This window comes from Chaetodon auriga, chromosome 4 (genome assembly GCF_051107435.1).
Source record: "Chaetodon auriga isolate fChaAug3 chromosome 4, fChaAug3.hap1, whole genome shotgun sequence".
Lineage (NCBI taxonomy): Eukaryota > Metazoa > Chordata > Actinopteri > Chaetodontiformes > Chaetodontidae > Chaetodon > Chaetodon auriga.
The window spans coordinates 330,001-344,479 of NC_135077.1; the positions used below are offsets into that span (position 1 = coordinate 330,001).

The window sequence follows — 14,479 nt, forward strand, 5'->3', positions numbered from 1 at the left end:
GCTGTGGGCCGGTTTCTCCGTGAACACCCTCAGGATGAAGCGTCCTCTGCGGTGCGGTTCGAAGGTGGAGGGGATGATGGCGTACTCCCCGGGCGGCAGTTTGAAGCGGTCGCACACCTCCCTCATGTTGATGAAGTTCTGACTGCGAGCCACAGCCATCCCCCTCAGCAGGACCTCCGGGCCCAGCCGGACGTTACCGCGACCTTTATGCTGACCACAGAAGAAGAAAAGGGTCAGAGCTCGAAGTCCTGAAGGTCAGAGGGACAGACTGGATGTTGGTCTCACTTTCATCCTGCTGCCCGAAAGAACAAAACGTCTACAAACTGAAGCAAAACTGTCCTGAAAGCCGAAGAAGCAGATCCTGTTTGTCCTCGACGGACTGGAGACGACTTTGACTTCAAACTTTTCTGTTTGACACTGAGGTTTTTGAAGCTGCTGATGGATCTGAACTCACCTCATCAGGAACCTGGAAGAAAAACACCAAAACAGAAAAGATCAGAAACACAGAAAGAACTTCATCAAAGTCCGACGTGTCCGAACGTCTTATTTCAGTCACCTGAAAGGTTTGACGAGGCAACGAGGCCAATTCACAATCAATACACAATCAATACAGTCAATACACAATCAATACAGTCAATACATAATCAATACAGAGTCAATACACAATCAATACAGTCAATACACAATCAATACATAATCAATACAGAGTCAATTCACAATCAATACATAATCAATACAGAGTCAATACACAATCAATACAGTCAATACACAATCAATACAGTCAATACACAATCAATACATAATCAATACAGAGTCAATACACAATCAATACAGTCAATACACAATCAATACATAATCAATACAGAGTCAATTCACAATCAATACATAATCAGTACAGAGTCAATACACAATCAATACAGTCAATACATAATCAATACAGAGTCAATACACAATCAATACAGTCAATACACAATCAATACATAATCAATACAGAGTCAATTCACAATCAATACATAATCAATAAAGAGTCAATCCACAATCAATACAGTCAATACACAATCAATACATAATCAATACAGTCAATTCACAATCAATACATAATCAATACAGAGTCAATACACAATCAATACTGTCAATACACAATCAATACATGGTCAATACACAGCCTTACTACATGAAGCTTAGAATACTGCAGTACTTTCACTTATTTTTAAGGCAGTACTTCTTGCACTGGAGCATTTTTACTTTGCTGTATTGTTACTTTTAGTACTTCCACCATCCCTGGAGTATTTGTGTGTATTTGTACCTTGTAGACGGCGAATCCAACGGTGTCGAGGTCTCGTCCGAAGCGTCTCTCCCTGCGAACGTCTTTCTGCATCAGACCAATCAGGACGGAGCAGCCGTCCTCGCCGTCGTGAGGATCGTCGTCCACGTTCTCGAGCCGGATGAGGAACTGAGGGTTGGAGCAGAACGTGGCTGCGGAGAGAACAGAGGACGTCAGTTTACACTGTTCCACTCTTCCACAGCCAATAAGTGACAAAAGCAGCCGGGATGTGAGGTCCTCCAGCAGCCAATGAGATCGCCTGCTGCTGATGTTCAGCCACGCTGAGTCTGAGTAACGTTGTCTGATGGTTCACAGGAAGCGTCAATGAAACAGCTGAGACAAACTACGAAGACACGCAGCACCACGTTTAGAAAAGCTAAGCTAACGTCACTTTAATGCCAATGCTAACGCTAACATCACATGAACCCACACAGAGTTTCAGTGAGTCAGCTGCTAATGCTAATGCTAATGCTGTCAAGGACACAGAGTTCAGAGTTTACAATGAGGGCTGGGTCTACGGTGGAGAGTCGGTCTGCCGTCACTGCACAGTCACATGGTCACAGCTGTAACCATGGAAACTGTTCACATCAAAGATGGCGGCAGCTGGAGCCTCCAGATGTTAAGAAGATGTAAATAAAGAAAAGATAATGAAGACCAGCTCGCTGATCTGGATCTGTACCTGGGTAGTTCCTGCAGCCTCCGGCGGTGGAGCCGACCCTCCACGCGCCTTCGAACTCGCTGTAGTTCCAGCGGCCGACGTCGACGCTGCTCAGCGCGTCAGGTGTCAGGTTACAGATGTCGAGGCGGGAAAACTGACGCAGGAAATCAGGGTAGGACATCCTGCAGCCCGCAGACAGAAGAGACGAAGAAGAAGAAGATCAGAACTGTGGACAGAGCTGAAGCCTAACCCTGAAATACCCAAACCTTACACATGCAGAATGAAAAGTGAAGAAAAATGAACAAACGCACGCTGATGAACACGAGCTAACGAGCTAAAATACGAAATAAGAAATATTACAAATATTACACATTACTACATTATGTGGTGTTTTAGAATGAGAGTAGTTTCACTGACGACAATTAAAACCAACAAATATCAGTTAAATTTAGGATGAACTGTCAACAGATTTATTAACTGTGCCAGTTACTGATCCGAGTCGACCCACCAGAACTCTCCGTCATCAGCCGAGTGATCCAGCTTCTTCTTCTCCTCCGGCTCGACTCCGTTCCACTCCTTCGAACTGACAAACAGTCAAACAAATAAAAACATCAGACGCTCCCTGAACGCCTCCTTCAGAGGGAAAAATCAAACTGCTGTTCACCGTAAGCGTTGGCGGTCTTTGGAGGAGTTGTGGATGTTTAGGGATGACTGAAGCTCTTTGATCATAAAGACAGATGTAATAACCCTGATCCATGACTTGTTGGATGAGCCGTCCATCAGATGCTTCATGGTCGATGGACGTGGATTCATTTCAGTCAGAATTTTAAAATCAATCCCGCAGCCGCAGTTTTTAGTATTCTTACTTCTAAATGTGAACGATTGTTTTAAAATTCAGTCAGCGGACTTTACTTCTGAAAACTGATTGGATGAGTGACGAGCATACACACAGACAGATGCACAGATCAATGTGAGGACCTGGACTCACTCATCACTCCAGGCCCCGGTCCACTCCACATGACCCCACGGGTTCCTGATCCTCAGCAGCTCCACAGGAGAACCAAAGTGAAGAACCTGCAGGACGAAACCTGCAGCTGTAAACATCCAGTTTGATAATTCAATGAGGAACGAGTCCACCTGCCCCCCTGCTGGTCCAGACCAGGAGGGCACGAGTCCACCTGCCCCCCTGCTGGTCCAGACCAGGAGGGCACGAGTCCACCTGCCCCCTGCTGGTCTGTTGGTACTGATGTTTGGTTGCACCATGGAGACGTACGTTTCATCTTAACTACTCTGGAGAAAAGTCCAAACGATGTTTTCACTTCTTGTGTCCAGTGAAAAGTATTCGGAATTATTCTTAATGCGACATAATTCATGTTACGACACCGAGGCCAAGTTTTATTTTATTCCTGTGGTGAGGCTGAAAGTCCTCCACAGGTACAATAAGACAAACTGGACTTGTTTTGGAGCTTCCAGTCATTTCCCAGAATGCCTCACCTGCTGTGCTGCCGTGATGGAGTAGGCGTGACCTTTAACCAGCTTCTGACCAGTGATCGCCTCCGTCTCACGTGAACTGGAACTCTGAGAAGGATGAAAATATGTAAATATTGAATGAGTTTTTTCTTCTTCTTTGATATCGTAAACATTTAGCTAATCAGCTACATGAGCTAATAGTTGTTCTTATTTGCTCTATGTTGTGTTCAGGGCGTGCAGGCTACGTCAGACTTCTTCAGTTTTTAACGTGTCCGTGTCGAGCGTCTGCTTTACGTCGATGGAGCAGCCGAGCAGCGAGCCGAGCTTCAGGGCCTTCCTCACGATGTTAAACAGGAAGGGTGGAGCCTTCTTCAGGTCGTAGCTCTCTGAGATTCCTCCGGTGAAATCCTCAAAACCCTCAATAGTCAAACCTCCAGTCAGAGCCTCGTACGAGCTGCTCACCCTGCAGGAAGGAGGAGGAGGAGGAGGAGGAGGAGGAGGAGGAGGAGGAGGCGCAGCTGATTTATGGATGAACACCTCAATCTGCTCAATTATTACATTCATAGAAACAAGTCTCTTATTTAACTAAACCCTCAAATATCTGCCGTCAACTACAGAAAAGAGCCCATTTCATGAAGACGTGGAAGTGTGTCAGCTTCAGCTGAAACCAGTTTGAAACCACTTCCATGTCTTCACGTGGATTTGTGTGAGAGTGAAACGTGAGTACGAGCACGTGAGCTGGAAGCTGCCGCAGTGCCGGTCGACCCACGAACACCGAGCAAAGGGAAGACGTCACACGCTGTCTTTTTAAGTGCAACCACAAATGATGGAAGTTCAATGGGAACTGAAGTGTGAGAGCTGAAAGAGTTGACTGAGGGGTAAACAGGAAGTGAGCTCACTGAAAACAGCTGAAATGTCAGAGAGAGTGAAGAGAGTGAAGCGACAGTTTGATCGGAAAACCATGTGGAAAGGAAGCTGAAGTGTAAACAGTGTGTGTACTGTGTGTACTGTGTGTGTGTACTGTGTGTACTGTGTGTACTGTGTGTGTGTACTGTGTGTACTGTGTGTACTGTGTGTGTACAGTGTGTGTGCTGTGTGTGTACTGTGTGTGTACTGTGTGTGTACTGTGTGTGTGTACTGTGTGTGTACTGTGTGTGTACTGTGTGTGTGTACTGTGTGTACTGTGTGTACTGTGTGTGTACAGTGTGTGTGCTGTGTGTGTACTGTGTGTGTACTGTGTGTGTGTACTGTGTGTGTACTGTGTGTGTACTGTGTGTGTGTACTGTGTGTGTACTGTGTGTACTGTGTGTGTACAGTGTGTGTGCTGTGTGTGTACTGTGTGTGTGTACTGTGTGTACTGTGTGTGTGTACTGTGTGTGTACTGTGTGTGTACTGTGTGTGTGTACTGTGTGTATTGTGTGTGTACTGTGTGTACAGTGTGTGTACTGTGTGTACTGTGTGTGTACTGTGTGTACTGTGTGTGTACTGTGTGTGTGTACTGTGTGTACTGTGTGTGTACTGTGTGTACAGTGTGTGTACTGTGTGTGTACTGTGTGTACTGTGTGTACTGTGTGTGTGTACTGTGTGTACTGTGTGTGTGCTGTGTGTGTGTACTGTGTGTACTGTGTGTGTGTACTGTGTGTGTACTGTGTGTACTGTGTGTGTACAGTGTGTGTACTGTGTGTGTACTGTGTGTGTGTACTGTGTGTACTGTGTGTGTGTACTGTGTGTGTACTGTGTGTACTGTGTGTACTGTGTGTGTGTACTGTGTGTACTGTGTGTGTACTGTGTGTGTACTGTGTGTACTGTGTGTACTGTGTGTGTGTACTGTGTGTACTGTGTGTACTGTGTGTGTACAGTGTGTGTGCTGTGTGTGTGTACTGTGTGTACTGTGTGTGTGTACTGTGTGTGTACTGTGTGTACTGTGTGTGTACTGTGTGTACTGTGTGTGTACAGTGTGTGTGCTGTGTGTGTACTGTGTCTGTACAGTGTGTGTGCTGTGTGTGTACTGTGTGTGTACTGTGTGTGTGTACTGTGTGTACTGTGTGTGTACAGTGTGTGTGCTGTGTGTGTACTGTGTGTGTACTGTGTGTGTACTGTGTGTACAGTGTGTGTACTGTGTGTGTACTGTGTGTACAGTGTGTGTACTGTGTGTGTGCTGTGTGTGTGTACTGTGTGTACTGTGTGTGTGTACTGTGTGTGTACTGTGTGTGTATTGTGTGTACAGTGTGTGTACTGTGTGTGTACTGTGTGTACAGTGTGTACTCTGTGTGTACTGTGTGTGTACTGTGTGTGTACTGTGTGTACAGTGTGTACTCTGTGTGTACTGTGTGTGTACTGTGTGTACAGTGTGTACTCTGTGTGTACAGTGTGTGTACTGTGTGTGTACAGTGTGTACAGTGTGTGTGTACTGTGTGTGTACTGTGTGTACTGTGTGTGTACTGTGTGTGTAGTGTGTACTCTGTGTACAGTGTGTACTCTGTGTGTACTGTGTGTGTACCGTGTGTACTCTGTGTACTGTGTGTGTACAGTGTGTACTCTGTGTGTACCGTGTGTACTCTGTGTACAGTGTGTACTCTGTGTGTACTCTGTGTGTACAGTGTGTACTCTGTGTGTACTGTGTGTGTACCGTGTGTACTCTGTGTACTGTGTGTGTACAGTGTGTACTCTGTGTGTACCGTGTGTACTCTGTGTACAGTGTGTACTCTGTGTGTACTCTGTGTGTACAGTGTGTACTCTGTGTGTACTGTGTGTGTACCGTGTGTACTCTGTGTACTGTGTGTGTACAGTGTGTACTCTGTGTGTACTGTGTGTACTCTGTGTACTGTGTGTGTACAGTGTGTGTGCTGTGTGTGTACTGTGTGTGTACTGTGTGTACTGTGTGTGTACTGTGTGTACAGTGTGTGTACTGTGTGTGTACTGTGTGTACAGTGTGTACAGTGTGTGTGTACTGTGTGTGTACTGTGTGTACTGTGTGTACTGTGTGTGTGTACTGTGTGTGTACTGTGTGTGTAGTGTGTACTCTGTGTACAGTGTGTACTCTGTGTGTACTGTGTGTGTACCGTGTGTACTCTGTGTACTGTGTGTGTACAGTGTGTACTCTGTGTGTACCGTGTGTACTCTGTGTACAGTGTGTACTCTGTGTGTACAGTGTGTACTCTGTGTGTACTGTGTGTACTGTGTGTGTACCGTGTGTACTCTGTGTACTGTGTGTGTACAGTGTGTACTCTGTGTGTACCGTGTGTACTCTGTGTACTGTGTGTGTACAGTGTGTACTCTGTGTGTACAGTGTGTACTCTGTGTGTACTGTGTGTACTGTGTGTGTACCGTGTGTACTCTGTGTACTGTGTGTGTACAGTGTGTACTCTGTGTGTACTGTGTGTACTCTGTGTACTGTGTGTGAGTGTCAGTACTGAGGTTATCAGTTAAAATCACTCCTGTTAAATTGGCCTAAAATGCCGTCCAAGACATAAAGACCCAAAGTAAACTAAAAGCTGCTCTCCAACCATTGAGAGTACAAATTCATGCCAGCAGACGACTTAATCTGATCTTTATCTTATCAGCTGTCAGGTCTTATCTCAGTCCGAGTACAATGAGAGTGATGACAGTACCTCAGAATATTTTCACTTGTTTTCTCTGATTGTACATGTGGGCATTCTCCAAAAAGGCCATTTACTGTATCTGGATGAACGTCTATATTTACCGTATATTTGGGAAGATATGTTTCGGCCATCTATACTCATATCCATATTTTGGGTATCTATACTTATATTTAGGCTAAATATCTTTATAACGAGGCCATTTATTAGCCTTAGCATAATATCCCGTCTTTTATTGTACTGATTGATTGATTTGGCTGTGAATTACGTTCTGATGCAGCAGATCCTTGTTCTAGAACTTTCATTTCACCTGCCCTTTCAACACGAACTCTCATTGGCTGTTGTCTGCTGTGGACATGACATGGAAGATCCTAAATGGTCAAGTGAGGTGTCAATCGAAAGAATGTTGCTGCTAAATTGAACTGATGAACATCTTTCTGTGGATTATGTGGATGACTGGATGGGACCATCTGGCCCTCTGTTTGGTACTATGACGCCTCAGTTTTCTAACCGTCTGTTGTTGGTGTTGGTTGTTTCTGCTGTTGTGTTTCCATGTTTAAACAGTTTGCATCAATCAAATCACAAGAATCTTCACTTCAACAATTTAACCTGAACGCAGCGTTTGTCGAAGGCAGACAAGCCCGCTTCATTAAGCTGCTGGTTACTGTGAGAGTGACTGAAGAAGTTAGAGTGACAGTTCAAAGGCAGCTGGAGGAAAAGAAGGAACACCCGTCAAAATAAAACTCACATTAACAACAACTGAACCCAAGAGAAACCTGACAAACTGAAAGCTCATACAGCTTCTTCAAAATAAAAGCTCAGCACTGAACAGACACTGGTGTCCATCACACACACACACACACACACACACACACACACACACACACACACACACACACACGCTCTGCAGAGTGTTTGAGGTGAGGCACATTAAATCAGAGCAGCAGGTGAGACAGTTTTACCTGTTTTCAGTGTGAAGAGCTGAGTCAGCGCCTCTGTTTGTTTTCCAGGCTGGTTGAAGCCGAGTGTTTACTGAGTAAACTGTCCTCCACCCTGCTGCTAATCACCTCCACACACACACACACACACACACACACACACACACACACACACACAAAAAAAAACCCATAACCACTACCTGCCTGTTCCTAACCCTTACCTACCCTAACCTTAGCTAACCCGTGACCCTATCCTCAGTCTGCACCCTAACACTTAATGATTCACATTAAGGGGACCTGCACTTTGTCCCCGTAAGGCAGGTGAGTCCCCACAACGGACTGTGTGAACAGATTTTTGTCCCCACAACGTGATAAATACCTGGTCCCACACACACACACAGACACACACACTCTGGGCTTCCTGCTGTTGGAGTTTAGAGGCTGACGGTTCTGAACTTAAACTTTAATTAATGTTTGATGTATTTTAGAAGATCATGATCAGTCATACAGTCGCCTGTGGGCTGTAGTCCCTCTGTCCTCCATGAGGACTGAGTGTCCTGTGAAATGGACGTTTCACTGTGAGACCATTTTTCATTTCATGCTCGTTGGAGTTAGCGGAGGGCTGAGCCGTAAGCTAGCTTGGCAAACAGAGCTCTGATGCTAAAGGGATCAGACGTCCAGGTGATGTCTTCAATGCGGGAGCTTCAGCTTCACAGCAGCTTTCACAGGAATGAACAGGACAACTAGAAAGGAGCTGAAAGGGGAGGTGAAGTGAAAGTGCAGAAAGGAGTGGAAGAGTCAGCTGACGTGTAAACAGGAAGTGTTCCGGCTGGAGGAAAGTGAAGTGTTAGACAGAAGCGTCTGAACTGCAGATAGCTGAAGTGACAGTTTACTGCGAACTGAAGCAGAAACATTAAAATCAGTTCTTTCAATTAAAAGTTGAACTGCGAATACTGGAAGTAGTTTCAAGTGTAAGTACATACAACGGTTTTAAACAGTAAGAGTAACCACTGAAAGTAAGTCAAGTGTCTGAAGTAAACGTAGTTAAAATGTCATCAAAGTGACGTCTGAGGGTGTTGAAATGGGAGACGAGAAATGCTTGTAAATAAATAACCTGCTCGAGCTTCGATGTAGAACGCTGCGGTTCGTCCATGAACCATGAATGAGGGTCTTACTTGGCGTAGGCTTTCTCCAGCAGGGCACTCCAGAACTCTCCTCCCTCTGCTGAGTGAACGAACAGCAGCTTCCCGTCTCTGGTGGGCAGCCGGTCGTCCACAACCACGTCCACCCACTCCCCATACTGCCACAGCTGCAGGTACAGACAAACATGACGTCACTTCCTGTGTAACATCCCTACTTGCAGTGAATTCCCTGATTTGGCTGGAAATGACCCACTGAAGCAGCAGATCCTTGATTTTGGAATTTCATTGGCTACGAAGCACGAGTCACTTTCAACACTGACTCTCATTGGCTGTTGACCGCCGCGGACATGACATGGAACATCCTAACTGGTAAAGTGAGGTGTCAAACGTCACCCACGCGTGCATGCGGACAGAAGTTGACACTCGGAGTCTTGGCTGTGCCGAAAGCCGTCGATGTGTCAGTGGAAGTGAACGAACTTCAAACGTCAGTTTGAGGAAAATCATTTAAAAAGGATTTGAAGTGAAAGTGCTGAATGCAAGTGAAGTCAGTGGAAGCCTGAACAGGAGGTGTGAGCACAAATCAAAGTTAACTACTCGAACTGAGTCAGTAACCATCTGAATCCTTCAGGGGACCAGGAACATGAATAAAGACACAGCTTCAGCTCATGATGTCACTTCCTGCGGCGGAGGGATACATCGTTTCCATCATGTGGTTGCTGAGAACAATAGAGAGTCCTCAGAGAGCTGCTGGTGTTTCCTCTGATGATGTTCTCTGCACTGCAAATACAGTAGAAACCCTTGAAAAGAACGCTCTGATACAAACACAGTGTTTTTCTACTCATGACAAGTTCATGTTTTGGAGATACATGGTTTCCACAGGACAGACACAAGGTGTAAGTTACTCATAACTACAGTGAAAGTTACGTCATGATATTTCTCTGAAGTCAACAAACCAAAACTACAACCACACACGATTTATCAGCTGTGTCACTTCATGTACTTCAAGTATCAGCAGTAAAAGTACACAAGTATTCTCCTAAAAGGTTTCCTGTGACTGACATCTGACTCCAGACACAACTACACAACAACTACACAACAACTACACAACTACTACACGACTACTACACAACTACTACACACAGTGTACTTCAGTACGTGTACTTTGCAGCAGTGACATGCAAAGTACAGGAGGAGTACTCCGACGACGGCCACGCGACTGAAAGGCCCTGAAGAAGAAGTTCAGCAGAGGGCCGCAGACATATGAATGAACCTTAGTGTCATTATCGATTGTTATTATTGATTGTTGTTGTTGATTATGACTGTTGTTATTGATTATTGATTGATGTGTGTCGTTTGAGACTTAAAGTGACCTGGAAGTGGAAGATGCCGGCGTACTGCGAGCTGAAGCTCTGTCCAGGAGGAACCACTCTGTTCAGGATCTGAGGGTCCAGAGTCAGAGAGGCGATGGCAGCCAGCAGCCAGCAGTCACCTGACAGACACACACCAGGTCACATGATCACACCTGTCAGAGCTCACACATCTGTGTGTGTGTGTGTGTGCGCGTGTGTGTGTGCACGCTCTCACCCAGCGCTCCCTGACAGATGTCTGTTCTCTTCGCTCCGTCAACAATGAACTGAGGATCAGAATACAGCTCCTGGTTGGACGAGACCGCAGGTGATTAATGATGTCATCGCTGTCTTCTTCATCATCACCATCAGTAAGAATGTTTGTTTGTTCAAGTTCTGTTTGTTTCAAGTTTGTCTCCAAAAACACAAATTCAGACTTCATCATCGTAACAGGAAGTCAAGAAAACAGAAGCGCTGAAAATGGAGAGAAATGTGGTGACGAAGAGCCCAAAGTGACGCCGCCGCCATGTTTGTTCAGTCATTAATTAATTCATTGATTAATTATTAACAATCAACGTTAATAATAACAATTATTAAAAAACAAACAAACATTCAAATCATTGAAAGGAAAAGCAGCAAATCAAACATCTGAGAAGCTGAAACCTGCAGAGGAATAAAAAGGAACCTGTCCAGATGTAACAGCGTTCAGAGTCATGTGGTTAATTATCAACACAAACTGAGTCAGACTCTTTTTAATAAAGGGGGGGGGGGGGGGCTGCACAGAGGCACCGGTGGATGAATACACCGCTGTTTGTCAAGAGATAGTTCCAACTCACGACTCCTCGGATGAGGTTTGTCTTTGTTAATCATTATAATCTCCACTTCCTGTTACTTCATAATCTCCACTTCCTGCTCTCCTACACAGCATTTACCTGCTCACTCTCTGCCCCGCCTACATTCTTTGATTGGCATTGTAGTCTCAGAAAGTGGATCCTGGATCCTTAAAAACCTCTAGGCCTAAGTCAATGAAAGAAACAGAAGTCTACTATTGACAACTGACTGATTGAAACGATGCATCAGATACTGAAGAATGAGCGGGATTACTTCAGATGTGGAGCATCCTGACTCAGATTAGGCTGAAACTCTCCCTGGAAGTGTCCGAATGCCAATGGATCGGCGGTTGAGGCTCCCAAACCAGCCTTCCCTAATGATGTTTCTTACTGACAGCACCTGAGAGCATCCACTCCAGCCAGGACTTGGTCTGATGTTGTCCGCCAAAAAGACAAATCCAGCAAGAAAATAAACAGGAGGGCACCAACAGCTGGACTCTCTGTGGGAAAAAGATCCTCCTCTGGCCCTTGTTGTAGAGAGCTGCAGAGTTCCTGGTCCAGTCCAGCTTGCTGCCCAGGTGGAAATCCAGGTATTCATGGTCCTGTACAATCTCCACCATCTCTCCCCTAAAGGAAGTTGTCCTGAAGTCCACCACCAGCTCCTTTGTTTTGTTGATGTTGAGCTGCAGGTAGTTCGGCTCACAACAGTCCACAAAACTGTTCACCACCTTATGCTACTCTGACACATCCTCCCCCCCAATGCATTCAACAGCTGCAGAGTCATCGGAGGACTTCTGCAGGCGGCAGGTCCCTGTGTCAGCAATGTACAGGGTGAAGGGAAAAGGGGACAGGACAGTCCCCCGTGCAGACCCAGTGCTGCTCACCACTGTGTCTGACACACAGTTCTGTAGTCGCGCATTGCTGGGGGGGTCCATGGCAGTCATCTTCTTCCCCAGCAGTGCAGACTGGATGGTGTTAAAGGCACCGGAAAAGTCAAAGAACAAAGTTCAGGTGGGTGTAGGCACGATGGAGCAGATTTATGATGGCGTCACCCACTGACATCCGGCTGGTAGGTGAATAAGAGGGGATCCATTGAGGGCTTGACCACTGACCAGAGAGAATCCAGGACCAGTTTTCAAAAGCCTTCATGATATGTGAGGCCAGTTGTACCAGCCTGTAGTCCTGGAGTCAGCCACCCTCTGGGACGGACCTTCTCTGGTACAGACTGCCAAACTGAACTGTTTTTGTATCTCTGAAGATGATCTTTATCCTCCCGAAACACAAATATGTCTTTTTATCACAAAATGACAGAAAGAGACAAGGCAGACGACGATCTGAACAACCTGAACTCAACAGAACTGTTGCTGCCCTACCTCTCCGACAGAGTCCTCACAGGGGCTTCATGACTGGTTCCCTGAGGGGCTCTTTGAGTTGATAATAATTATATTAGCTGCAGCCAGTTCAAGTTTTAGTTGAACTAAATATCTAACTAACTAAATACTTATAAATATCAACCGTCTTTTATTAATGAATTATTGTTTCTTTGCAGCCTCACAGCAAATACTGAGGCACACACATGCACACGCACACACACACACACACACACACACACAACAATCACTGATTGACTAAAAATCTAAATTTCAAACTATTTTCTGGTTTCTGCGGCGTCTCAGATCTTCAGGCGTTTTATCACAGTAAGCTGAAAGAACCTTTTTCACTGATGTTTTATAGACTAAAAGATGAAAAAGATGATTGACATAAATCAATCGTAATCACACACACTCAGTGTCTCAGCTCACCGTGGGTCGTTTCCACTCCACTCCGATTGTTCTGGAGGAGTACCGTCCCAGCTGGTTGTATCCCAGAGAGTCCCAGTCTGCAGGGAAGGTCGGGTCGCAGAACAGCGATCCGGTCTGCAGACACTCGCTCCTCAACTGCTCAAAGTCCTGCTGGTTGAAGGAGACGGCGTTGGCCCGACTGCCGATGCCCTCCTCCTCCCAGGCCTTCCTCCTGGCCAGCTCTGCTGCCGTGCTCGCCATCTCGAGAGAACCTGCTAAGAACCTGCTGAGAGCCTGATGAGAACCGGCTGAGGGTCAGTCGTGCTGGTGAAATCTGGTCCACAGTTGGTCTCCTGACAGTCTGGCTGAGGTGTGAAGTGTGAGCTTTCGCTGTGTGTGTGGATGAGTGTGTGCTTCTCAGGTAGAAAGGTGGTCAGGCAAAAGGGGGTGGAGCACTGGTCCAGGTGAGGGAGCAGTGTGTTATCAGTTGACATTATTCAGTCAACAGTCTTGTGAACAGTGTCGTGTTAATGCTCAGCACCAGCACCTGAAACACACCTGAACACAGACTGAACTCACACTGGCTCAGCTGCTTCAGAAACGTTTTCAGGGTCTCTGGTGTCACATGATCTACAGTTCAGCCCTGCGGACTCTGACATCTTAGCGGCTGACGAAGGCCTGGATTAAAAACCTCAGTCCACATCGACTCTGTCATCACTGACACCTTCATGCAGCTGGACTGAACTGGATCGACTGCGGAGCTGCAGAGACTCCTGAGACTTGACCTCCTTTGACTCAACAACTTGAGGTCAAATGAGAAAACCAGATGTTGGTCGCCCCTCTGTCTCCCCCTGCTGTCCATAAGATGCTCAAACTCTGAAGACTGTCCTCCTCCGCCCTGCTGAGCTTTCAGACGCTGCTCAGGGTCACAAAGCCCCACAACCTGGGATCAGTCCTCACAGGTGGGCAGTTCAGACCAGGTGCAGCATCAGGATGGGATCAGACCTCCATGTCAGGAGGAGACCAGTGGTACATCCCAAGTGGTCATGGTCCACCATCTTGCAGTCCGTCCCAAAGCTCCCAAAGAGAGGTCTAGATTCAGTGTGACAGACTACAAGAGTACACAACACAACCCCTCAGATCCTTTCCAAACCTCAACTCAACCTGAACCACGTCCAGGTCCAGATCCATGTCATGTAGTTGGTGGGCCCTGAAGCTGCTGTGAGTCCACAGAAGGACCAACTGCTCTGAGGAGCAAGAATCCTCGACAGCAGCCTTCACAGATGTCCTTCACCGGCCTGCACGCCGCCAGTCTGGATAGCAGTTATTGATTGGACACTGCAGCTGATCGGACTGATCTGATTCGTCACAACATCACTGCAGTTTCATCC

At 46.3% G+C, this 14,479-nt stretch overlaps 1 protein-coding gene across 1 annotated transcript in view; it reads right to left on the bottom strand.

The window, feature by feature from the left end:
- Positions 1-13,392, bottom strand: part of capn8 (calpain 8) — a 20,549-nt gene extending 7,157 nt beyond the window's left edge. Inside the window, exons 1-12 of the mRNA XM_076728743.1 lie at positions 13,110-13,392; positions 10,716-10,785; positions 10,502-10,620; positions 9,165-9,298; positions 3,747-3,915; positions 3,477-3,560; positions 2,971-3,056; positions 2,491-2,565; positions 2,004-2,164; positions 1,307-1,476; positions 455-466; positions 1-210 (exon numbers count right to left, since the gene is read on the bottom strand). The exon at positions 1-210 is cut by the window's left edge and continues 2 nt beyond it. Coding sequence (XP_076584858.1) covers positions 1-210; positions 455-466; positions 1,307-1,476; positions 2,004-2,164; positions 2,491-2,565; positions 2,971-3,056; positions 3,477-3,560; positions 3,747-3,915; positions 9,165-9,298; positions 10,502-10,620; positions 10,716-10,785; positions 13,110-13,349 — 1,530 coding nt within the window. The 5' untranslated portion in view covers positions 13,350-13,392. The remainder of the gene's footprint in view (positions 211-454; positions 467-1,306; positions 1,477-2,003; positions 2,165-2,490; positions 2,566-2,970; positions 3,057-3,476; positions 3,561-3,746; positions 3,916-9,164; positions 9,299-10,501; positions 10,621-10,715; positions 10,786-13,109) is intronic.
- Between the last annotated feature and the right edge of the window lie 1,087 nt (positions 13,393-14,479).